The 27,304-nt window shown below is 44.8% G+C and overlaps 1 protein-coding gene across 8 annotated transcripts in view; it reads left to right on the top strand.

Annotated features, from left to right (window-relative positions):
- rnf32 (ring finger protein 32) overlaps positions 1-27,304 on the top strand; it is a 128,744-nt gene that overhangs the window by 51,682 nt on the left and 49,758 nt on the right. For all 8 annotated transcript variants that reach the window (XR_011593272.1, XM_070880101.1, XM_070880098.1 and 5 more), the window contains 4 exons: positions 314-456; positions 17,730-17,762; positions 18,303-18,427; positions 23,015-23,123. Coding sequence is in view for 7 of the 8 variants with exons in the window: in XM_070880101.1 (XP_070736202.1) it covers positions 314-456; positions 17,730-17,762; positions 18,303-18,427; positions 23,015-23,123 (410 nt within the window). In the remaining variant the exon portion in view is untranslated. The remainder of the gene's footprint in view (positions 1-313; positions 457-17,729; positions 17,763-18,302; positions 18,428-23,014; positions 23,124-27,304) is intronic.

Below are 27,304 nucleotides of genomic sequence, written 5' to 3'. Positions count from 1 at the left end.
GCACATATGCTTGCTGGCCCTGGTCATAACCTGAAATATAATTTTCTTTTACCATTTCTGCTGGTATGTTCTTAATTTGAACATGGATGAACTTTAACTTCCTGGTACTTCATTGGTTTTGAGGCATTTTGAAAGTTTCAAATGTAGATTAATGTTAATTCCTTTCATCTAAATTACTTTTGAATAAGCTGTTGTCAAATAGCAAAAAAGGCCCTAGTTCAGTTTGCAATGTAGAAGTAGTTGGCTGGTTTCAGTTTTTACTGAACTAGAAACATGCGTCTTGAATTTTGGTTTATTAATTTGTTCTTTTAAGCACAGAAAATGGGTCTGGTTGATGCCCCTAAAGCACCTTTAACAGATAGCGAATGGCAACTGGTGAAGAAGAGATCGGTACAACAGGGAGATTCAGCACAGCCTTGTGTTATATGCAGAGAAGAATTTGGGATTCAGCAGCAGGTGAGCACTTTGAAGAACGGAGCAGTAAAACCCTTTACTATACCAGAGGTACACATTACTCGGCAGGGTGGGTACTATTTAAATTAAGTGCATTATATTTGGAAATAGTTTGAGATATGCATGAAAAATATTAACTGGTTAAAATAGTAGTGCAGTTTAGCCCAGATACATTTACACTAATCCCCCTGCCAAAATCACATTCATGTGCTGAAACTTCAATACTATTTACACACGTTTAGAAACCCTAGTAATCTAGGTGGTGCATGGGTTTGGAACACTCTCCATTTACGTCGGGGGTCTGTTTTGTTAATCTATCAAAAAAAAATAGGATGAAAGTTTCCACTCTTTAGCCACGGAGTTAGGACTATTTCAACCCAGTTCCTCGTAGGTAGAGTACAAAACAGTCACTGAATGGGCAGTCTCGGACCAAATGGGAAGTAGAAATATTACTCAAGTGCAATTAGGGCCCACTCATGAAACTGGAGTTAAGACGTGATGTGGACAATGCGAAACGAGCTATACCCTGCATCTGACTGATGCTACATATATCCTACCAGGCAATGCTAGAATATGGAAAAGTCATTCTATTTCCTACATGTTAACCATCAAAAACAACAACAACTTGTATTTATATAGCACCTTTAACATAGTGAAATGTCTGAAGGCGCTTCACAGGAGTATAACCATCAAAAACATTTTGGAAAAAAAGGATTCAACAGGATTCTTCTAAATCCCAAAGTTCCTTTTTTTTCCTGCATTATATCTGGCAGATATATAAAATACAAAGTTTAAGTTATGATCACATATTATCTAATATCTGAGACATGTTTTGCTTTGATTTCAGGCCAATAAAAAGAGTGAGTACTTTGGGGATTTATTTTCTCTCTCCTTGCAGGCCACTTGCCACCAAGTGTCCTTCTCCACCTGGAGATCGAGACCATCTGGACTTCTCCACTGCCTCTATCAGTGGGTAATTTAAGCAGATCCAGCTTAATAATGTTGGTGTATTTCCTCACCTGCCCCTACCCTCTTCACCCTGGGAGGGAATGTCCTACATCTGTCTGGCATGCCATCTAGTGGCCTAGGAAGTACTGAAGTTAATCCAACTGATAATGGAACTCATATAAAATAGTGCTGGTATGAAGCTATTTCATTGAGTCGATTCAGATGTATGGGGTAGAAATTGGTATGTGGTGCACCTGTTTTACAGGTGTTGGTCCCACTGCTAAATTCATGGGGCCTATGTTTTAGGTGATTGCCTAAAACAAATGTTAGGGGCCTTGAGTTGGGGCAAATGCTTATTAAAGGACCCCTGTGTAAAATTAGTTACTGATGAGAGAGGCAGGCATTGGGAACCAGCTGCAGATAAGGTTTTTTTTTAACAAAGAACCTGTATATGGAGCCAAGAGTGTTCCCCTTGACTCCACAGTCCTCGCAATCACAATCCCAACCCCCGCCACCTGCCCCCTCCTCCCAGCAAGGCAGGCAGCTGAAACTTAATCTTTCTTGTGGGGTGAGCGACTTCAGACATAACGGGCACCAGCAGCTCACCCAGAATATTTAGTTAAGGTCCAAGGACCAGTTCCTGGAGATCTTCTGGCTTCTTGGTTGCGGCGCTTGGGCGCATGTCTCCAGAGTGCCATGCCTGGGCCAAAAATAGTCAGACAAGCAGAATAAAGAGTTCCAGACAACACAAGTTTGAGAATTTGAATTCAGCTTAAAAAGAAAATCTGGAAAGAAAAAAAAAAGCTGGTGCCAATAAAACCTTTTTTTCTTTTCTTTATTAGTAGGTAACCTTTATCATTGTTGTTGCCAAATTACGTTAATCTAGGGATTAATTCATGGCAGGAGAGCTCAGACACGTGTGATGCTCCTCCTATGCTATGTGGGAACTCAGGGACGCTTCCAGTGTCCCTGACGACTACATGTGCGGGAAGTGTATCCTGCTGCAGCTCCTGACAGACCGCATTGCGGCACTGGAGCTGCGGATGGATTCACTCTGGAGCATCCGCGATGCTGAGGATACCGTGAATAACACGTTTAGTGAGTTGGTATTACCGCAGGTTAAGGTTACGCAGACAGATAGGGAATGGGAAACCAACAGGAAGAGCAGTGGAAGGAAGGTAGTGCAGGGGTCCCCTGCAGTCATCCCCCTCCAAAACAGATACACCATTTTGGGTACTGCTGGGGGGGGCTGACTCAACAGGGGAGGGCAGCAGCAGCCAAGTCCATGGCACCGTGGGTGGCTCTGCTGCACAGGAGGGCAGGAAAAAGAGTGGGAGAGCTATAGTGGTAGGGGATTCTATTGTAAGGGGAATAGATAGACGTTTCAGCGACAGGAATCGAGACTCCAGGATGGTATGTTACCTCCCTGGTGCAAAGGTCAAGGATGTCTCGGAACTGTTGTAAGACATTTTGGAGGGGGAGGGTGAACAGCCAGTTGTCATGGTGCATAAATGTACCAACGATATAGGTACAAAATGGGATGAGGTCCTACAAGGTGAATTAAGGGAGCTAGGAGTTAAATTAAAAAGTAGGACCTCAAAGGTAGTAATCTCAGGATTGCTACCAGTGCCACGTGCTAGTCAGAGTAGGAATACCAGGGTAGCTCAGATGAATACATGGCTTGAGGAGTGGTGCAGAAGGGAGGGATTCAAATTCCTAGGACATTGGAACCGGTTCTGGGGGATGTGGGTCCAGTACAAACCGGACAGTCTGCACCTGGGCAGGACCGGAACCAATGTCCGAGGGGGAGTGTTTGCTAGTGCTGTTGGGGAAGGGTTAAACTAATATGGCAGGGAGATGGGAACCTATGCAGGGAGACAGAGGGAGGTAGAATGGGGGCAGAAGCAAAAGATAGAAAGAAGAAAAGTAAAAGTGGAGGGCAGAGAAACCGAAGGCAAAAATGAAAAAGGGCCACATTACACCAAAATTCTAAAAGTGTGTTAAAAAGACAAGCCTGAAGACTCTGTGCCTCAATGTGAGAAGTATTCGGAATAAGGTGGACGAATTAACTGCACAGGCAGCAATTAACGAATATGATATAATTGGCATCATGGAGATATGGCTCCAGGGTGACCAAGGCTGGGAACTCAACATCCAGGGGTATTCAACATTTAGGAAGGATAGACAGAAAGGAAAAGGATATGGAGCAGCGTTGCTGGTTAAAGAGGAAACTAACACAATAGAAAGGAAGGACATTAGCTTGGATGATGTGGAATCTGTATGGGTGGAGCTGCGGAATACCAAAGGGCAGAAAACGCTAGTGGGAGTTGTGTACAGACCACCAAACAGTAGTAGTGGGGTTGGGGACAGCATCAAACAAGAAATTAGGGATGCGTGCAATAAAGGTACAGCAGTTGTCATGGGCGACTTTAATCTACATGTAGATTGGGCTAACCAAACAGGTAGCAATACGGTGGAGGAGGATTTCCTGGAGTGTATTAGGGATGGTTTTCTAAACCAATATGTCGAGGAACCAACTAGAGGGCTGGCCATCCTAGACTGGGTGATGTGTAATGAGAAAGGACTAATTAGCAATCTTGTTGTGTGAGACCCCTTGGGGAAGAGTGACCATAATATGCTAGAATTCTTTATTAAGATGGAGAGTGACACAGTTAATTCAGAGACTAGGATCCTGAACATAAGGAAAGGTAAAAATAGAAACATTGAAACATGGAAAATAGGTGCAGGAGTAGGCCATTCGGCCTTTCGAGCCCGTACCACCATTCAATAAGATCATGGCTGATCATTCCCTCAGTACCGCTTTCCTGCTTTCTCTCCATACCCCTTGATCCCTTTAGCCGTAAGGGCCATATCTAATTCCCTCTTGAATATAGCCAATGAACTGACATCAACAATTCTCTGCGGTAGGGAATTCCACAGGTTAACAATCCTCTGAGTGAAGAAGTTTCTCCTCATCGCAGTCCTGAATGGCCTATCCTTTATCCTAAGACTGTGTTCCCTGGTTCTGGACTTCCCCATCATCGAAAGCATTCTTCCCGCATCTAACCTGTCCAGTCCCTTCAGAATCTTATATGTTTCTATGAGATCCCCTCTCATCCTTCTAAACTCCAGTGTATAAAGGCCCAGTCGATCCAGTCTCTCCTCATACGTCAGTCCAGCCATCCCGGGAATCAGTCTGGTAAATCTTCGCTGCACTCCCTCAATAGCAAGAACGTCCTTCCTCAGATTAGGAGACCACAACTGAACACAATATTCCAAATGAGGCCTCACCAAATCCCTGTATAACTGCAGTAAGACCTCTCTGCTCCTATACTCGAATCCCTTAGCTATGCAGGCCAACATACCATTTGCCTTCTTCACCGCCTGTGTACCTGCATGCCTACTTTCAATGACACCCAGGTCTCGTTGCACCTCCCCTTTTCCTAATCTGCCACCATTCAGATAATATTCTGCCTTTGTGTTTTTGCCCCCAAAGTGGATAACCTCACATTTATCCACATTATACTGCATCTGCCATGTATTTGCCCACTCACCTAACCTGTCCAAGTCACCCTGCAGCCTCTTAGCATCCTCCTCACAGCTCACACCCAGTTTTGTGTCATCTGCAAACTTGGAGATACTACACTCAATTCCTTCACCTAAATCATTGATGTATATTGTAAAGAGCTGGGGTACCACCACTGAGCCCTGCGGCACCCCACTAGTCACTGCCTGCCATTCTGAAAAGGACCCGTTTATCCTGACTCTCTGCTTCCTGTCTGCCAACCAGTTCTCTATCCACATCAGTACATTACCCCCAATACCATGTGCTTTGATTTTGCACACCAATTTCTTGTGTGGGAACTTGTGAAAAGTCTTTTGAAAATCCAAATACATCACATCCACTGGTTCTCCCTTGTCCACTCTACTAATTACATCCTCAAAAAAATCCAGAAGATTTGTCAAGCATGATTTCCCTTTCATAATTCCATGCTGACTTGGACTAATCCTGTCACTGCTTTCCAAATGCGCTGCTATTTCATTTTTATAATTGATTCCAACATTTTCCCCACTACTGATGTAAGGCTAACCGGTCTATAATTACCCGTTTTCTTTCTCCCTCCTTTTTTAAAAAGTGGTTTTACATTAGCTACCCTCCAGTCCATAGCGACTGATCCAGAGTCGATAGACTGTTGGAAAATGATCACTAATGCATTCACTATTTTTATGGCCACTTCCTTAAGTACTCTGGGATGCAGATATCAGGCCCCGGGGATTTATCGGCCTTCAATCCCAACAATTTCCTCAACACAATTTCCCGCCTAATAAGGATATCCTTCAGTTCCTCATTCCCACTAGACCCCTGGTCCCCTAGTACTTCCAGAAGGTTATTTATGTCTTCCTTCGTGAAAACAGAAGCAAAGTATTTGTTCAACTGGTCTGCCATTTCTTTGTTCCCCATTATAAATTCACCTGAATCTGACTGCAAGGGACTTACGTTTGTCTTCACTAATCTTTTTCTCTTCACATATCTATCGAAGCTTTTGCTGTCAGTTTTTATGTTCCCGGTAAGCTTCCTCTCATACTCTATTTTCCCCCTCTTAATTAAAACCTTTGTCCTCCTCTGCTGAATTCTAAATTTCTCCCAGTCCTCAGGTTTGCTCCTTTTTCTGGCCAATTTACATGCCTCTTCCTTGGATTTAACACGATCCTTATTTTCCCTTGTTAGCCACGGTTGAGCCACCTTCCCCATTTTATATTTACACCAAACAGGGATGTAGAATTGTTGAAGTTCATCCATGTGATCTTTAAATGTTTGCTATTGCCTATCCACCGTCAACCCTTTAAGTATCATTTGCCAGTCTATTCTAGCCAATTCACGCCTCATACCATCAAAGTTACCTTTCCTTAAGTTCAGGACCCTATTCTCTGAATTAACTATGTCACTCTCCATTTTAATAAAGAATTCTACCATATTATGGTCACTCTTCCCCAAAGGGCCTCACACAACAAGATTGCTAATTAGTCCTTTCTCATTACACATTACCCAGTCTCGGATGGCCAGCCCTCTGGTTGGTTCCTCGACATATTGGTTTAGAAAACCATCCCTAATACACTCCAGGAAATCCTCCTCCACCGTATTGCTACCAGTTTGGTTAACCCAATCTATATGTAGATTAAAGTCGCCCATGATAACTGCTGTAACTTTATTGTACACGTCCCTAATTTCTTGTTTGATGCTGTCCCCACCCTCACTACTACTGTTTGGTGGTCTGTGCCCAACTCCCACTAGCGTTTTCTGCCCTTTGGTATTCCGCAGCTCCAACCATACAGATTCCACATCATCCAAGCTAATGTCCTTCCTTACTATTGCGTTAATTTCCTCTTTAATCAGCAACGCTACCCCACCTCCTTTCTGTCTATCCTTCCTGAAAGTTGAATACCCCTGGATGTTGAGTTTCCAGCCTTGGTCACCCTGGAGCCATGTCTCCGTGATGCCAATTATATCATATTCTCTAATTGCTGCCTGTGCAGTTAATGCGTCCACCTTATTATGAATACTCCTCGCATTGAGGCACAGAGCCTTCAGGCTTGTCTTTTTAACACACTTTGCCTTTTTGGAATTTTGCTGTAATGTGGCCCTTTTTGTTTTTTGCCTTGGGTTTCTCTGCCCTCCACTTTTACTTTTCATCTTTCTATCTTTTGCTTCTGCCCCCATTCTACCTCCCTCTGTCTCCCTGCATAGGTTCCCATCCCCCTGCCATATTAGTTTAACTCCTCCCCAACAGCACTAGCAAACAGTCCCAATAAGACAATTGTTCCGGTCCTGCCCAGGTACAGACTGTCCGGTTTGTACTGGTCCCACCTCCCCCAGAACCGGATCCAATGCCCCAGGAATTTGAATCCCTCTCTTCTGCACCACTCCTCAAGCCACGTATTCATCTGAGCTATCCTGCGATTCCTACTCTGACTAGCACTGGTAGCAATCCTAAGATTACTAGCTTTGAGGTCCTACTTTTTAATTTAACTCCTAGCTCCCTAAATTTATCTTGTAGAACCTCATCCCATTTTTTTACCAATGTCGTTGGTACCTATATGCACCACGACAACTGTCTGTTCACCCTCCCGTTCCAAAATGTCCTGCAACCGCTAAGAGACATCTTTGACCCTTGCACCAGGGAGGCAACATACCATCCTGGAGTCTCGATTGCAGCCGCAGGAACGTCTATCTATTCCCTTTACAATAGAATCCCCTACCACTATAGCTCTCCACTCTTTTTCCTGCCCTCCTGTGCAGCAGAGCCACCCACGTTGCCATGGACTTGACTGCTGCTGCCTTCCCCTGATGAGCCATCCCCCCAACAATACCCAAAATGGTGTATCTGTTTTGGAAGGGGATGACCGCAAGGGACCTCTGCACTACCGTCCTTCCACTGCTCTTCCTGTTGGTCATCCATTCGCTATCTGTTTGTGTAACCTTTACCTGCGGTCCGACCAACTCGCTAAACATGCTATTCACGATATCCTCAGCATCGTGGATGCTCCAGAGTGAATCCACCTGCAGCTCCAGTGCCGCAATGCAGTCTGTCAGGAGCTGCAGCACGACACACTTCCTGCAAATGTAGTCATCAGGGACACTGGAAACGTCCCTGAGTTTCCACATAGCATAGGAGGAGCATAACATGTGTCCGAGCTCTCCTGCCATGACTTAACCCCTAGATTAACTTAATTTGCAACAACAATGATAAAGGTTACCTACTGATAATGAAAAGAAAACTACTCACCAATCACCAGCCAATCACTTACCCCCTTGGCTGTGACATCACCTTTAGATTTCTTTCTACTTCTTTGTTTACGTGGTGCACATTGGTACCAATGACATAGGTAAAAAAAAGGGATGAATTCCTACGAAATGAATTTAAGGAGCTAGGAGCTAAATTAAAAAGTAGGACCTCAAAAGTAGTAATCTCGGGATTGCTACCAGTGCCACGTGCTAGTCAGAGTAGGAATCACAGGATAGCTCAGATGAATACGTGGCTTGAGCAATGGTGCAGCAGGGAGGGATTCAAATTCCTGGGGCATTGGAACCGGTTCTGGGGGAGGTGGGACCAGTACAATCCGGACGGTCTGCACCTGGGCAGAATCGGAACCAATGTCCTCGGGGGAGTGTTTGCTAGTGCTGTTGGGGAGGAGTTAAACTAATATGGCAGGGGGATGGGAACCAATGCAGGGAGATAGAGGGAAACAAAAAGGAGGCAAAAACAAAAGACAGAAAGGAGATGAGGAAAAGTGGAGGGCAGAGAAACCCAAGGCAAAGAACAAAAACGGCCATTGTACAGCAAAATTCTAAAAGGACAGAGGGTGTTAAAAAAACAAGCCTAAAGGCTTTGTGTCTTAATGCAAGGAGTATCCGCAATAAGGTGGATGAATTAACTGTGCAAATAGATGTTAACAAATATGATGTGATTGGGATTACGGAGACGTGGCTCCAGGATGATCAGGGCTGGGAACTCAACATCCAGGGGTATTCAACATTCAGGAAGGATAGAATAAAAGGAAAAGGAGGTGGGGTAGCATTGCTGGTTAAGGAGGAGATTAAGGCAATAGTTAGGAAGGACATTAGCTTGGATGATGTGGAATCTATATGGGTAGAGCTGCAGAACACCAAAGGGCAAAAAACGTTAGTGGGAGTTGTGTACAGACCTCCAAACAGTAGTAGTGATGTTGGGGAGGGCATCAAACAGGAAATTAGGGGTGCGTGCAATAAAGGTGCAGCAGTTATAATGGGTGACTTTAATATGCACATAGATTGGGCTAACCAAACTGGAAGCAATACGGTGGAGGAGGATTTTCTGGAGTGCATAAGGGATGGTTTTTTAGACCAATATGCCGAGGAACCAACTAGGGGGGAGGCCATCTTAGACTGGGTGTTATGTAATGAGAGAGGATTAATTAGCAATCTCATTGTGCGAGGCCCCTTGGGGAAGAGTGACCATAATATGGTGGAATTCTGCATTGGGATGGAGAATGAAACAGTTAATTCAGAGACCATGGTCCAGAACTTAAAGAAGGCTAACTTTGAAGGTATGAGGCGTGAATTGGCTGGGATGGATTGGCGAATGATACTTAAGGGGTTGACTGTGGATGGGCAATGGCAGACATTTAGAGACCGCATGGATGAACTACAACAATTGTACATTCCTGTCTGGCATAAAAATAAAAAAGGGAAGGTGGCTCAACCGTGGCTATCAAGGGAAATCAGGGATAGTATTAAAGCCAAGGAAGTGGCATACAAATTGGCCAGAAATAGCAGCGAACCTGGGGACTGGGAGAAATTTAGAACTCAGCAGAGGAGGACAAAGGGTTTGATTAGGGTAGGGAAAATGGAGTATGAGAAGAAGCTTGCAGGGAACATTAAGACGGATTGCAAAAGTTTCTGTAGATATGTAAAGAGAAAAAGATTAGTAAAGACAAACGTAGGTCCCCTGTAGTCAGAATCAGGGGAAGTCATAACGGGGAACAAAGAAATGGCGGACCAATTGAACAAGTACTTTGGTTCGGTATTCACGAAGGAGAACACGAACAACCTTCCGTTTATAAAAGGGGTCGGGGGGTCTAGTAAGGAGGAGGAACTGAGGGAAATCCTTATTAGCCGGGAAATTGTGTTGGGGAAATTGATGGGATTGAAGGCCGATAAATCCCCAGGGCCTGATGGACTGCATCCCAGAATACTTAAGGAGGTGGCCTTGGAAATAGTGGATGTGTTGACAGTCATTTTCCAACATTCCATTGACTCTGGATCAGTTCCTATGGAGTGGAGGGTAGCCAATGTAACCCCACTTTTTAAAAAAGGAGGGAGAGAGAAAACGGAATTATAGACCGGTCAGCCTGACATCGGTAGTGGGTAAAATGATGGAATCAATTATTAAGGATGTCATAGCAGTGCATTTGGAAAGTGGTGACATGATAGGTCCAAGTCAGCATGGATTTGTGAAAGGGAAATCATGCTTGACAAATCTTCTGGAATTTTTTGAGGATGTTTCCAGTAGAGTGGATAAGGGAGAACCAGTTGATGTGGTATATTTGAACTTTCAGAAGGCGTTCGACAAGGTCCCACACAAGAGATTGATGTGCAAAGTTAGAGCACATGGGATTGGGGGTAGTGTACTGACATGGATTGAGAACTGGTTGTCAGACAGGAAGCAAAGAGTAGGAGTAAATGGGTACTTTTCAGAATGGCAGGCAGTGACTAGTGGGGTACCGCAAGGTTCTGTGCTGGGGCCCCAGCTGTTTACACTGTACATTAATGATTTAGATGAGGGGATTAAATTTGCGGATGACACTAAGTTGGGTGGCAGTGTGAGCTGCGAGGAGGATGCTGTGAGGCTGCAGAGCGACTTGGATAGGTTAGGTGAGTGGGCAAATGCATGACAGATGAAGTATAATGTGGATAAATGTGAGGTTATCCACTTTGGTGGTAAAAACAGAGAGACAGACTATTATCTGAATGGTGACAGATTAGGAAAAGGGGAGGTGCAAAGAGACCTGGGTGTCATGGTACATCAGTCATTGAAGGTTGGCATGCAGGTGCAGCAGGCGGTTAAGAAAGCAAATGGCATGTTGGCCTTCATAGCAAGGGGATTTGAGTACAGGGGCAGGGAGGTGTTGCTACAGTTGTACAGGGCATTGGTGAGGCCACACCTGGAGTATTGTGTACAGTTTTGGTCTCCTAACCTGAGGGAGTGCAGCGAAGGTTCACCAGACTGATTCCCGGGATGGCGGGACTGACCTATCAAGAAAGACTGGATCAACTGGGCTTGTATTCACTGGAGTTCAGAAGAATGAGAGGGGACCTCATAGAAACATTTAAAATTCTGATGGGTTTAGACAGGTTAGATGCAGGAAGAATGTTCCCAATGTTGGGGAAGTCCAGAACCAGAGGTCACAGTCTAAGGATAAGGGGTAAGCCATTTAGGACCGAGATGCGGAGGAACTTCTTCACCCAGAGAGTGGTGAACCTGTGGAATTCTCTACCACAGAAAGTTGTTGAGGCCAATTCACTAAATATATTCAAAAAGGAGTTAGATGAGGTCCTTACTACTAGGGGGATCAAGGGGTATGACGAGAAAGCAGGAATGGGGTCCTGAAGTTGAATGTTCAGCCATGAACTCATTGAATGGCGGTGCAGGCTAGAAGGGCCGAATGGCCTACTCCTGCACCTATTTTCTATGTTTCTATGTTTCTGCCCCTGCTGCACCAGCTGGCCTCACAAACTGCCGCCCGAACTCCCGCCTCTCCTCGACTCGCCGGACTCGCACTGGGCCTTTTTTAGGCCTGACGAACTGCCGCCCGAACTCCCGCCTCTCCGATGCTGCTCCTCGATGGTATGAGACATGAATTGGCTACAAAAGACTGGCAAATGATACTTAAAGGGTTGACGGTGGATAGGCAATGGCAAACATTTAAAGATCACATGAATGAACTTCAACAATTCTACATCCCTGTCTAGAGTAAAAATAAAATGCGGAAGGTATCTCAACCATGGCTAACAAGGGAAATTAAGGATCGTGTTAAATCCAAGGAAGAGGCATATAAATTGGCCAGAAAAAGCCTGGGAGAAATTTAGAATTCAGCAGAGGAGGACAAAGGGTTTAATTAGGAGGGGGAAAATAGAGTATGAGAGGAAGCTTGCCGGGAACATAAAAACTGACTGCAAAAGCTTCTATAGATATATGAAGAGAAAAAGATTAGTGAAGACAAACGTAGGTCCCTTGCAGTCAGATTCAGGTGAATTTATAATGGGGAACAAAGAAATGGCAGACCAGTTGTACAAATACTTTGCTTCTGTCTTCACGAAGGAAGACACAAATAACCTTCCGTAAATACTAGGGGACCGAGGGTCTAGTGAGAAGGAGGAACTGAAGGAAATTCTTATCTGGCAGAAAATTGTTTTAGGGAAATTGATGGGATTGAAGGCCGCTAAATCCCCGGGGCCTGATAGTCTGCATCTCAGAGTACTTAAGGAAGTGGCCCTAGAAATAGTGGATGCATTGGTGATCATTTTCCAACAGTCTTATCGACTCTGGATCAGTTCCTGTGGACTGGAGGGTAGCTAATGTAACACCACTGTTTAAAAAAGGAGGGAGAGAGAAAGCAGATAATTATAGACCGGTTAGCCTGACATCAGTAGTGGGGAAAATGTTGGAATCAATTATTAAAGATGAAATAGCAGCGCATTTCGAAAGCAGTGACAGGATCGGTCCAAGTCAGCATGAATTTATGAAAGGGAAATCATGCTTGACAAATCTTCTGGAATTTTTTGAGGATGTAACTAGTAGAGTGGACAAGGGAGAACCAGTGGATGTGGTGTATTTGGACTTTCAAAAAGCTTTTGACAAGGTCCCAAACAAGAGATCAGTGTGTAAAATTAAAGCACATGGTATTGGGGGTGATGTACTATCGTGGATAGAGAACTGATTGGCAGACAAGAAGCAGAGAGTCGGGATAAACGGGTCCTTTTCAGAATGGCAGACAGTGACGAGTGGGGTGCCACAGGGCTCAGTGCTGGGACCCCAGCTATTTACAATATACATTAATGGTTTAAATGACGAAATTGAATGTAATATCTCCAAGTTTGGAAATGACACTAGGCTGGGTGTCGGTGTGAGCTGTGAGGAGGACGCTAAGAGGCTGCAGGGTGACTTGGATGGGTTAGATGAGTGGGCAAATGCATGGCAGATGCAGTATAATGTGGATAAATGTGAGGTTATCCACTTTGGGGGCAAAAACACGAAGGCAGAATATTATCTGAACGGCGGCAGATTAGGAAAAGGGGAGGTGCAACGAAACCTGGGTGTCAGGTTACATCAATCATTGAAAGTTGGCATGCAGGTACGGCAGGAGATGAAGAAGGCAAATGGTATGTTGGCCTTCATAGCTATGGAATTTGAGTATAAGTGCAGGGAGATCTTACTGCAGTTGTACAGGGCCTTAGTGAGGCCTCACCTGGAATATTGTGTTCAGTTTTGGTCTCCTAATCTGAGGAAGGATGTTCTTGCTATTGAGGGAGTGCAGCAAAGGTTCACCAGACTGATTCCCGGGATGGCGGGACTGACCTATCAAGAAAGACTGGATCAACTGGGCTTGTATTCACTGGAGTTCAGAAGAATGAGAGGGGACCTCATAGAAACGTTTAAAATTCTGACGGGGTTAGACAGGTTAGATGCAGGAAGAATGTTCCCAATGTTGGGGAAGTCCAGAACCAGGGGACACAGTCTAAGGATAAGGGGAAAGCCATTTAGGACCGAGATGAGGAGGAATTTCTTCACCCAGAGAGTGGTGAACCTGTGGAATTCTCTACCACAGAAAGTTGTTGAGGTCAATTCACTAAATATATTCAAAAAGGAGTTAGATGAAGTCCTTACTACTAGGGGAATCAAGGGGTATGGTGAGAAAGCAGGAATGGGGTACTGAAGTTGCATGTTCAGCCATGAACTCATTGAATGGCGGTGCAGGCTCGAAGGGCCGAATGGCCTACTCCTGCACCTATTTTCTATGTTTCTATGTTTCTATGTTTATGGCAGGACTGACATATGAGGAGAGACTGGATCGACTGGGCCTGTATTCACTGGAGTTTAGAAGGATGAGAAGGATCTAATAGAAACATATAAAATTCTGACAAGACTGGACAGGTTTGATGCAGGAAGAATGTTCTCGATGTTGGGAAGTCCAGAACCAGAGGACACGGTCTAAGGATAAGGGGTAAGCCATGTAGGACTGAGATGAGGATAAACTTCTTCACTCAGAGAGTTGTTAAGCTGTGGAATTCCCTACCACAGAGAGTTGTTGATGCCAGTTCAATGGATATATTCAAGAGGGAGTTAGATATGGCCCTGACGGCTAAAGGAATCAAGTGGTATGGAGAGAAAGCAGGAAAGGGGTACTGAGGTGAATGATCAACCATATACCGATATATAAAACGGAAAAGAGTGACTAAAGTAAATGTTGGTCCCTTAGAAGATGAGAAGGGGGATTTAATAATGGGAAATGTGGAAATGGCTGAGACCTTAAACAATTATTTTGCTTCGGTCTTCACAGTAGAAGACACAAAAACCATGCCAAAAATTGCTGGTCACGGGAATGTGGGAAGGGAGGACCTTGAGATAATCATGATCACTAGGGGGATAGTGCTGGACAGGCTAATGGGACTCAAGGTAGACAAGTCCCCTGGTCCTGATAAAATGCATCCCAGGGTATTAAAAGAGATGGCGGAAGTTATAGCAGATGCATTCGTTATAATCTAGCAAAATTCTCTGGACTCTGGGGAGGTACCAGCGGATTGGAAAGCAGCTAATGTAACGCCTTTGTTTAAAAAAGGGGGCAGACAAAAGGCAGGTAACTATAGGCCGGTTAGTTTAACATCTGTAGTGGGGAAAATGCTTGAAGCTATCATTAAGGAAGAAATAGCGGGACATCTAGATAGGAATAGTGCAATCAAGCAGACGCAACATGGATTCATGAAGCGGAAATCATGTTTAACTAATTTACTGGATTTCTTTGAGGATATAAAGAGCATGGTGGATAGAAGTGTACCGATGGATGTGGTGTATTTAGATTTCCAAAAGGCATTCGATAAGGTGCAACACAAAAGGTTACTGCAGAAGATAAAGGTACGCGAAGTCAGAGGAATTTTTAGCATGGATAGAGAATTGGCTAGCTAACAGAAAGCAGAGAGACGGGATAAATGGGTCCTTTTCAGGTTGGAAATCGGTGGTTAGTGGTGTGCCACAGGGATCGGTGCTGGGACCACAACTGTTTACAATATACATAGATGACCTGGAAGAGGGGACAGAGTGTAGTGTAACAAAATTTGCAGATGACACAAAGATTAGTGGGAAAGCGGGTTGTGTAGAGGAGACAGAAAGGCTGCAAAGAGATTTAGATAGGTTAAGCGAATGGGCTAAGGCTTGGCAGATGGAATACAATGTCGGAAAATGTGAGGTCATCCACCTTGGAAAAAAATACAGTAAAAGGGAATATTATTTGAATGGGGAGAAATTACAACATGCTGCGGTGCAGAGGGACCTGGAGGTCCTTGTGCATGAAACTCTTTTTGGAGTTCACCTGCAAAAACATAAAACATTAAACCGTGCCACCCGACCTGGGTGACACACCAGACATTTACAAGGCCCTTTTTTCCTTCTTTTTTTTTTGTGTTTTTCATTTTCTTTGGGTTTTTTTTGGGTGCTAAAATCACATTTTTCCAGTGCTCCCTATAAAAGGGAAGGGGACACTAAAAGCACCGGCAATTAAAACAAATTAAACTTTAAAATGTAAAATCAAATTAAAATTTGGTTGCCGGGCGTGATGATGCACTCCAGTCCCTCCGGTGCCCACCTCTCGCGGAAGGCCGCGAGCGTACCGGTGGAGACCGCGTGCTCCATCTCCAAGGACACCCTGGACCGGATGTAAGAGCGGAAGAGAGGCAGGCAGTCAGGTTGAACGACCCCCTCGACCGCCCGCTGCCTGGACCGGCTGATGGCACCCTTGGCCGTGCCCAGGAGCAGTCCTACGAGGAGGCCCTCGGACCTACCCGCTCCCCTCCGCACAGGGTGCCCAAAGATCAGGAGAGTGGGACTGAAGTGCAGCCAGAATTTCAGGAGCAGCCCCTTCAAATAATGGAACAGGGGCTGCAACCTTGTGCACTCAATAAAAACATGGAACACGGACTCCTCCAGACCGCAGAAATTGCAGGCGGCCTGGGAGTCCGTGAACCAGCTTAAAAATTTGTTGCACGGCACTGCTCCGTGCACCACCCTCCAGGCCAAGTCCCCGATGAATAGTGGGAGGACCCCTGCGTAGAGTGTCCTTGTGCATGAATCCCAAAAAGTTAGTTTGCAGGTGCAGCAGGTAATCAGGAAGGCGAATGGAATGTTGTCCTTCATTGCGAGAGGGATGGAGTACAAAAGCAGGGAGGACCTGCTGCAACTGTATAGGGTATTAGTGAGGCCGCACCTGGAGTACTGCGTGCAGTTTTGGTCACCTTACTTAAGGAAGGATATACTAGCCTTGGAGGGGGTACAGAGACGATTCACTAGGCTGATTCCGGAGATGAGGGGGTTACCTTATGATGATAGATTGAGTAGACTGGGTCTTTACTCGTTGAAGTTCAGAAGGCTGAGGGGTGATCTTATAGAAACATTTAAAATAATGAAAGGGATCGACAAGATAGAGGCGGAGAGGTTGTTTCCACTGGTCGGGGAGACTAGAACTAGGGGGCACAGCCTCAAAATACGGGGGAGCCAATTTAAAACCGAGTTGAGAAGGAATTTCTTCTCCCAGAGGGTTGTGAATCTGTGGAATTCTCTGCCCAAGGAAGCAGTTGAGGCTAGCTCATTGAATGTATTCAAATCACAGATAGATTTTTAACCAATAAGGGAATTAAGGGTTACGGGGAGCGGGCGGGTAAATGGAACTTGAGTCCACGGCCAGATCAGCCATGATCTTGTTGAATGGCGGAGCAGGCTCGAGGGGCTAGATGGCCTACTCCTGTTCCTAATTCTTATGTTCTTATGATCATATTGAGTGGTGGTGCAGGCTCGAAGGACCGAATGGTCTGCTCCTGCTCCTATTTTCTATGTTTCTGTGTTTCTAACCTCAACTGGTTCACTAATATCCTTCAGGGAAAGAAACCTGCCGCCTTTACCTGGTCCGGCCTATATATGACTCCAGTCCCACACCAATGTGGTTGACTCTTCCCTCTGAAGTAGCCTAGGAAACTACCCAGTTGTATCAAACCCTTCTAGCAGCAGGCCTACCACCCCATCTCAGGGTAACTAGGGCTGTTCAATAAATAGGCCTTGCCAGCATTGCCCACATCTCAAGAATGAATTAATAAAAAATCACATTGTATATCTCAGCATTATCATCATCATCATAGGCAGTCTGTCGAAATCGAAGAAGATTTGCTTCCACTACAAAAATTAGTTCTCAGGTGACTTAACAGTCCAAACTGAGAATTGCAGTCACTGTCACAGGTGGGACAGACAGTCATTGGAGGAAAGGGCGGGTCGGGAGTCTGGTTTGCCGCACACTCCTTCCGCTGCCTGCGCTTGTTTTCTACATGCTCTCACCGATGAGACTTAAGATGCTCAGTGCCCTCCCGGATGCACTTCGTCCATCCTGATCACACCCTTAGCTTTAAAGAAGATGTGGATCTAAAGGAAATGTCATTCAATGCTTTCAGTCTGTAAGTTGTACATAATATAACAAACTATTGTATAAGTTCATTCTCAACTACATCCTTTTTTTGTTCTTCTATACAACAGGTTCTGCTGTCTTGCTCTCATGTTTTTCATAGGGTAAGTATGATTGGTTGCAGAGAAATAATTAGAATATTCAGTTTTCAAAAACATTTATTAGCATAGTGGTAATGTTATTGGACTAGTAATCCAAAGACCTGGACTAATAATCTGGAGACAAGAGTTCCAATCCCACCACGACAGCTGAGGAATTTAAATTCAGTTAATTAAATAAATCTAAATTAAAAGGCTAGCATTGGTAAAGATGACCATGAAACTACCGGATTGTCTGTAAAGCCCATCTGGTTCACTGATGCCTTTTTAGGGAAGGAAATCTGCCATCCTTACTTGGTCTGGCCTATATGTGACTCCAGATAGCAATGTGGTTGATTCATAACTGCCCCTCTGAAATGGCCTAGCAAGCCATTGTTGGCCTTGTCAGCAACGCCCATATCCTGTGAACGAATAAAAAAAATCTATTATTGTGTGACTTTGGAGATATAATGTGGTTTAGAACAAATGTTTGGACTATCAGTATTAAAAGAGTTGCAGTATATAATTGTTTACTTATTACTGTTTATTTATACCTTTGTTATGAAGATTTGCATGCAAGCCTTTGAAATGTTCTCTGGGAGAAAGAGTTGCCCCATGTGCAGGAAGGAGCAATACCAGACCAGGGTAATTCATGACGGAGCTCGCCTGCACAGGATAAAATGTGCTACAAGGTATTTAATTGGACAGCAGCACCATAGCTATGCCATCCTATAGAAAAACCTTAAGCTTCATTAGTTGTTAACGGTAAAGAAGGAACTTGACCACGTTAGATTGATAGAAAAACACAGTTTTATTACTAGGACCACAGTAAGTAGCTCTTATTCCAAGAGGTCATACTGGTCATTGTGCTATTTTTAAGAATTCCTACGTGTTGGCTAATGCATGTAAGTATTGAAAATGAAAAACAACAGGACTGGTTGAGAGTAATATCTGCACAGTATTTTGTAAGAAATAACCAATTTTCTTGTATTTGACAAGTTTCCAATTGATGCCTTGTAATGTAGATTGTTAACAGATAGCCTGCAGAAAACAGCAGCAAGCTGTGCTATACTTTGCCAGAACCAGAGAATTCAGTCAATGTTAGTTCTTGAGTGTACAGTGGCCACCTATCATGGTCACACAATCAAGTGGAAATACACCAAGGAAAAGGACAAAAAAAATAACTGTACCCACACTTTGATTTTGGTTTGCTTTCACACATATGCGTGCAGGGAAACATTTGATCCAATGTTGCAATATTTTTGCAACTTGGTGCTTATCGCTGACTCTTGTTTGTTTTATCTCTCTCCTTTCATGCTTTTTCTCTCTGCTTTATATATCTCTAATTTCCTTTTCCTGAGTTTCGACCATCTTGAGTCTTGACAGATATGAGGATCCATATGCTTGAACAAACTTCCACAATATTGGCCTTGAATGTCCTGCGTATTTATGCCCAGAGACACGTGCAATTGGGGCGCAAAGCAAATAAGTGGCCTAAATGATTGCGAAATTTTGGGTGTAAGCACAATATGCCCAAAGCTTCTCGATCTTGTACGATCATCTATCGATCCCTCTGCCCAAATGCATCTCCATCCATAATACCGCCCAAGTTACAGATGCAAGTTTCCAGCAATTGCACTTGTTCAGAGGCTCTCTTTAAATTACGACCAGATTCTTAGGTGCACAGACAGCCGTAGTCAGCTGAAACTGTGCAAATCAGCAACTCCAGGAAGCATTGAAGCCATTTTCATCCCGTTACAGCACACAGCCATTTTACAGTTGATTTTAGAAATAAAAATGTCTCTTTTGCTGCCTCTACCCCTGCTTTATATAATGGAGGAAGAGAATCAGGGACAGGATGCCAAGAGAGTGAAGCACCAGTAGCAGAGACAGTACCTCACACTCTAGTATCCGGCCTGAAGAGTATATAGGTAGCGACTGACATTCCAGGAGGTGACTGAGGAGCTGACTGTGCGATGAATACGAATTACAGGGGAGGACATAACCAAATCTGCGCCTTGCTCCGCGAAGGCTTATAGCTACAGTCCGCATGCAGCAGAGCCTTAACTGTAGAAATTAAGGTGACCACGGTCCTCAGCTTTTACGGGTTTGGATCCTTCCAGGCACCCATGGAGGACATGTACATGATTAGCCAAGGAGTAGTGAGGGCCTGCATTTGGCCGGTAACTAAGGATCATGGCACGTCTGCAGGAGGCATCTCTTCAGGAGGGCAGGCCGGCCAGGGCACGGCCCGTGTCCCAAGCTTTTACCCTATGAGCATCTCCCCCCAGAGGCCAGAACTAGAAGAGTCAGACACAGCTTTCTTTAACTTTAAAGACTGTTTTATTACACATATGTTTCATGACTTAAATTGTTTCAAAGAAATACAAATTTAGCATGAAAAAGTTAAACTACAGTTAAATATTTCAACAAATTGGCAATTGCTCGTCATGCCTTCCCTCTATCACATCCAGCAGGTCGTTCTCCATGATACTGAAAGACCTCTTCCTTCTCCTGTGATTCAGTCAGTCATCTGTGAGAAGAAGAAGGTTTGAGACCGTCGAGACTCTGAGCAGCACAATTTAAATGATTTAATTAAATATCTTCATGACACAGCGTCACCCTTTGCTACCTACCTTGCAGTTCCCAGCCTCTGAAGAAGGAAAATATTTTTTTCCCACTTTTATAGTCCTCTACCCTAGCACCTTGTGGCTGCATTGGTTCTGTTCCAATTACGTTCAAACCATGGGCATTACGCCCATTTTACATATGCTACTGAATTGGTAGGAAATTTGAGCGTAAATTGATATCGGCAGAATGGGCCTAGGAATGAGCATATTTTTAGGTCCAACTTCTGGGTTGCACCTATGCAGGAAATTCCAGGCCAATGATGTGCCTTCATTACTTTCATGCAATCTCCAGTTTGTTTTTACTTTCCAGTTACTTGTACTCATATTTTGCAGGAATTTTCAAAAGAAATTGCATATATAAATGTACCAAGCAACAGTACAGTGAGAACGTGAAGGTTATGACTGATTGAAAATTTCAGTCACTAAAATTGACAGTACAATATCATAAATAAAAGAGTACTTTACACTAATGTTGGAACAATCATGGGGTGGGGGGGAGGGGACTTCAGTTCCTGTAGTTCAGGGAAATAGCAAATGGCTGCATTGGTTAAACTGGTTAATTATTGCCTTTGTATACTGAATTTTATTTCTCATATTGAGTTCTGACAATCCAGATAAATGATGAAGAATTTTTTCATAAGTGGAGTGTGTATGAGTGCGCCACTGGTATTTGTGCAGCTGGCAGCCCAGACTATATACTGTGGGTGTACACCAGAGAAGATTAAGTAGAAAGATAAAATCGCTGCAAATACTGAGTCTAATATCATCATAGTTTTTCAGGCTGCAGCCTGTAATAGGTTATTACTGATTTTGTTTAAGGTTACTTTCCTATCAATCAAAATTAGTTCTAATCATGTAGTTCCACTCAGGTAGCCTTGTGAATGGGGAGCTCTGCCCACAGACCACTATTTCCATTCATCATCTCGCTGGAGTAGAATTTCATGATGTCATTTCAGGAGGGGCTTGGCTCAGAATGCTGTTCCCAGGCTGCCTTTAACCAGAGCAGCAGCAGAAAACACAGTAGCAAAGGGTGACTCAGAGAAACTCTGATAACTGCATGGCTATCCTCCTGTATAGTATCTTGGATATTGTGACAACTAAGTAGAACACATTGTGATAAGCAAAGAGTAAAGTACGATATCATTTAATCAAATATACACTTCAATTTGCTGCCAAATTCAGGGTCAGAATCGAACCAAAAAGATCTTCATCAATTGGGGCATTATAGTGTCTGCTGGCTCAGTAACAAATGAGGGGTGTCGATTGAGCTCGTCGCGTGCACAGTGTCAAATGTTAAGTTGTGTCATTGTTTTATCCAGTGGTGTCCCAGACTGAATTGCTTTGCTTCTGTGCTGCATAGTTCAGATGAACAAATTACATCCAAGAATTTATTCTAGATCCATCCAAACACTTTCGACCCTAAACATTTACCCTCAAATGCTTGTCTTAAAAAATGTTTTGGAGATGCTTTCTCGAAAATACACAGCAGCTGGCAAATCCCTGGAGTTTTACTGTTCGAAGGGGCATCTTTGAATCTGAGGCGACATTGGGGTTGTTAAGAAAAATAGCAGCTCCAAAATACACAGTATCAAAGGACCATTTATTTGAGCAAGGAGGTATTTTTACCATATGTTTAGGCCTTTTGGTCAGACATTGAGATATCGTAACAATAATCTACTTCACCAGTGTAATATTAAGATTTATAAAACAGAATTTGTGGAGTAGGAAAGATAAATAAAGAGTTAACCAGGCTATTCTATTAATAAATAATTTAAATCAGAACTCTATGCATTTGGGTAATGGGATTGGAATGCACAATGTCTGATCACCATGATCTTTTCATAGAATTTCAGCCCCTATGATTCTATGGCCCTGCTCCACCACCGGAAATCCTGTGCTTCCAATGGGCCTAATGAAGGTATAATGGGCAGAATTACCAGAATAGCCTTGAAACACTGCTAAAAACACCCCAAACCTTAGGCCACACTCCCATCCCCCTACCACCCCTCCCTCCCGCCCCCCCCCCTCCCTTCAGCTGCCAAGATCCTAAGCTCTGGAATTCCCTCCCTAAACCTCTCCACCTTTCCTTCCTCATTTTAAGACGCTCCTTCAAACCTACCTCTTTGACCAAGCTTTTAGTCATCTGCCCTAATATCTCCTTATGTGAGTCGGTGTTGAATTTTGTTTGATAACGCTCCTGTGAAGCGCCTTGGGACATTTTACTATGTTCAAGGTGCTATATAAATGCAAGTTGTTATTGTTGAATAAAAGCACTAAAGCTGGAAATACACAGTAAGTTGGTCAGCATCTGAAAGAGGAAGATAGGTTAGCATTTGAAGTGGGATCCTTCATTAGAACAGCATCTACAGCTTTTCTTTTTACTATAAATCTTATTTCCAATATTGCTAATCCTGTAAGAACTGCAGCCCTGTTTTCCCTGTGATCTTTTTAAAGATTACAGCAGTAATCCAATAAAACTAGCCTGAATATGCTTAAAAGGTATAAATGGAACTGGTGATGCAATGTGACCTCTCCGCTTCCAAAATCGGGCATTGTCCTCTGATGAAAGATTAAACATTTATGTGATGATCTCTTAGTACTTGAGTACTGGTTTTATGTTGGTTTAACAAGCTTACACTTTTATCTTAGAATTCAAGCTTACTGGCGTGGATATATTGTTCATAAATGGTACAAGCAACTGAGGCGCTCGGTACCTCCAAAGGACAGGAAATTACGAAGGAGATTCTACGAAGACAAGGTATGGTGATAACTTTCCCCCCCCCCCTAATTGCTATTGTAAATAAGCTGTGGACTGCAAGCATCTAAAGCAGCAGATTCAGGTACTGGCAGCTCGCACTTCAGATTTTGAGTTCAAATCCAGTTCAAAGATGACTGGGTAAAAGATCAGTTTTTATTAATGGTTGTTAAGGATCACAAAGTAAAGCCATTTGAGCAGCCTTCATCTGGTCAAAAGCAACCATGAATACATACTAATGTCACTAGTTCAGCAGTTCGAGGGAAAACGGGATTACAACCGACTATAATGGAAGCCAATGTGTTTATGTAAAGTTTGAAGCAGCATTATTATGGAGTGCTCGTATAGTATAAGGAAAGCCTATTACAAAGCACTTCACTGTCTATTCTTGGAAAAAAAATCTACCTAGTTGGAATATCTCTCATTTAAGTGCTCATTACACTTCTCCACGCACAATGCACAGCTCTCATAATGTATGTTTTGGAGGCAGCCTGTGCCCATCCCAGAGGAGGCTGTTTTGGAGACTGGGCATAGGGAACAGGATGGTAGCAGCAGGAACTGCAGCGATAAGGCTCAAGCCCCAAAAGACATGGGATGGAAGGGAACAGGCCTGTGAATAATCAAGAATAGGTAAGGGGAAGCCCAATCACAGATAAGATCATGTGGGGGAGAGGGATCAATGATGGCCAAGAATGGACAGGGGCTGGTCAATAGCAGCTGAAACAGTCATCATAGGCAGTCCCTCGAAATCGAGGAAGACTTGCTTCCACTCTAAAAGTGAGTTCTTAGGTGACTGAACAGTCCAATAGGGGAATTACAGTCTCTGTCACAGGTGGGACAGACAGTTGTTGGAGGAAAGGGTAGGTGGGACTGGTTTGCCGCACGCTCCTTCCGCTGCCTGCGCTTGTTTTCTGCATGCTCTCGGCGACGAGACTCAAGGTGCTCAGTGCCCTCCCGGATGCTCTTCCTCCACTTAGGGCGGTCTTTGGCCAGGGACTCCCAGGTATCGGTGGGGATGTTGCATTTTATCAACGAGGCTTTGAGGGTGTCCTTGAAACGTTTCCTCTTCCCACCTGGGGCTCGCTTGCCGGGTAGGAGTTCCGAGTAGAGTGCTTGCTTTGGGAGTCTTGTGTCAGGCATGCGAACAATGTGGCCCACCCAACGGAGCTGGTCGAGTGCGGTCAGTGCTTCGAAGCTGGGGATGTTGGCCTGATTGAGGATGCTAACATTGGTGCGTCTGTCCTCCCAGGGGATTTGCAGCTGAAACAGTAGGCGAAGGGGAACTGCAGCAGTTCAACAAGGCAGCTCATCCCATGAATGAATAAAGATAAAAGAAACATTTTACACATTTTAAATTTAAATAAATGTTTTCGGGGTAAAACTTGCTGGAAGATTTAAAAGATCTGATCCAGCATCACCGAGACAGGAGATTGGGACGTCTCAAAGGTAAGAAGGCAACCACTCCATCAAACTTGGAGAACAAATATTGCAGGAATCAAGATATGAGTAAAATCAATAGAAAAACATTACATAAATGCATGATGAAGATATCATGACAGAAATAGTGAGACAGATAGTGTGTCCTTAGATGCTCTAGTAATGACTCCATGAAGCAATGTGTTGTACTTGAACTGTAGTGACCTTAGTCCTTTGTTAGTTAACTCCAGAGTGAGGATCACACCTGGTGGCCTGCCTTTTATACTAGGCCAGGCACACCTGTACAGGTAACCTACAAGTTTCCCACTGCTGTGCCCTCTGGTGGCACACCTTGTGATAGTACCAACAATAGCCATATAGGATACATGACATCACTCTCCCCTGAGCCTTTAGTGTAAATCGCCTCTGCATTGACTGTGCTCTGGGCTTAGCTCTATGTCTGGTTGACCCTTGGCAGGTCATTTCGATCTTGGGTGAGTAGTTGCTGCAGTAGCGTGCTGGTGGTTACTGTTTGCGTGTGTGTGTCCCTGAGCATTCATGTACATTCAAGTTCAGGAAAATGGATTTTGCATTATATTTGTGGTTTCGTGGTACGACAAGTACGTTAGATGCCTTATCGATGCAGTGACCGGTGCATGAGGACAAGCTAATTCAGGAGCTGCTGGGTTGTGTCCCTGCAGTCTGGTGGCGGCTCAGTACCGGGTGCTGGCAGTGGGAACCTGGTTGGCTCGCATAGCCTATTCTCGGGGCTGTTGCCGTGGTTCCTAGCGTCGGGCAGGTTCACAGATGCCTGTGACCTCCCTGTCCTTTCTTTGCGCCCTGGGTCACTGCTGCTCCCTAAGGAGCTGTCGTCTAGCAGTGCACAGGGAACTGCTGACTCGCTGGCCTGGCCGTCGTTTGGTTTGGAATCCAGGCTGGTGCCTGTTTCCTTTGAGGGAACTGTGGCGGGTGACCCTACATCTACGAGTACGGCCTTGGTGGCGATGGGGTCTGGGGACTGCGCCTTAGTGCAGTCTGCTCCTTCAGGCTCATGGCAGTTGGTGCCATTGGGTGTCTGAGAGGTGGAGCCGATCAGGGGCATGGTATCGATACCGGTGCTGTTGCCCTGCGGAGGTTGCTTGCTCTGCAGTTCGTGTGTGTCGGCTGCTTGTGGCCACACTCCATGGCGCACGACTCTGGTCCCCGAGACACCAGCTACAGCACTGGATAGCCCGCTGACCTGTGTGCTCCCGATGGGTGTCTGCCCGCTGCATTGGCTGCGTGCAGTTGAAACCCTGCATCGCACAACTTTTCATTACTTATGCTGGACACACTGTGGGTCCGATTGCGATCGTGTGACTTTTTCTCGCTGGTTGTATGTGCACAGTTCAGATCATCAATTACACATTTTACATAATCTCGCGACTTTTCTTCGCTGGTTGCGTACATACAATTCAGATTATCAGTTGCACATTTTACAAGATCAATTACACTTTTTTCCTCTGACTTACAATTACTATTACATTGCTTAAATGTGTGGAACTGATCGTTTAATTGTGGTGGATTGCCGGCCTCCTTTAAGAGAGCCTTGCTTTCTTTACCCAATCCGCTTCTCCGTTTGGTGCCACGTGTTGCTCCATCAGCGCTGCACCTCGTGGTCTGGCCGCAGCCATCTCTGTCTTCAACGCCACACCTTGCGCCATCTTTCCTCCATCCACAATGTCGACTGCAGTGATTCTCTTCTCCCCGATTCTGCCTCCGAAGCTGGCGAGTCGTCTTTGGATCCGATTTTCTTCCTTCGAAGTCCTGACACTGAAGCCTGGAAGATGCGTTCGGGTCTTCTCAGCTTGATCATCTCCACGCCTTCGTGCTGAGCGGTCTTAGTCTCGGTTGCCCTGCTGGTCTGCTCTCCGGTGCCGGGTCCACCCTCAGGTGAGGGCTTGCTTTGCCTCTAAGCGCAGAGGGCTTCGAACGCTGGAGGGGTGAAGTCTTCCCATTTCCAATGGATCTTCTCCATCCACCTTTTGCCGAGCAGCGTTGGTCCATCACCTACAACAATCTACAGAGGTAACTTGTGCATCGCGTCATCATGGAGTACCTTTACATTCGCGCTACCAATAACTGGGATGATTTCATCGGTGTAGGTGCGCAATGGGTCATTCAGTTTGACTGTCCCATAGCCTCTCAAAGGCTCCTTGATTCATCACTGACTGGCTCGCCCCCGTGTCCACTTCCATGAAGACTGGAACGTCCTCTATCTCGACTTCCATCTTCAGTGGGGAACACTCGGTGGTGCAGGTAAACATGTTATGTACCTCCCCGTGGGACTGGGCTGCCGCTCTGCCTATCGATTCATAATCCGCGCTGGATTCCTGGCCATCTGCAGACTCTTCATCGACACAGTGAGTCATATTTCTCTTACACATTCACTGGAGGTGACCCTTTGTGCTGCAGCCTTTGCATACATAGTCTTTAAAGTGGCACTGGTGAGCCCTGTGATTTCCTCCGCAACACCAGCATGGTGCTACTTGATTAGCTCCCCTCGGCGGACTCTGAGTTTAGGGACTCAGGGGCCTGTTCTCTCTTCCCTGAGAGGGTTCACGCTCTACATTCCAGCCTCTAAATGGCGCCACTCTGTGCACAGTACCAACCGGGTTTGAGTCCTGAGGGTGAGTCATCTGCCTAGAGCCACAGGTCGAGGTCATGAATGACTGGCTCTGCAGTGCGACTGTGATATCCGCCGACAGTAGCTTGTGAAGAAGGCCCTC

This window comes from Pristiophorus japonicus, chromosome 5 (assembly GCF_044704955.1).
Source record: "Pristiophorus japonicus isolate sPriJap1 chromosome 5, sPriJap1.hap1, whole genome shotgun sequence".
NCBI classification, from domain to species: domain Eukaryota; kingdom Metazoa; phylum Chordata; class Chondrichthyes; family Pristiophoridae; genus Pristiophorus; species Pristiophorus japonicus.
The sequence above is the reverse complement of the archived record's forward strand: the minus strand, read 5'-3'. Positions and strand labels throughout refer to the sequence as shown.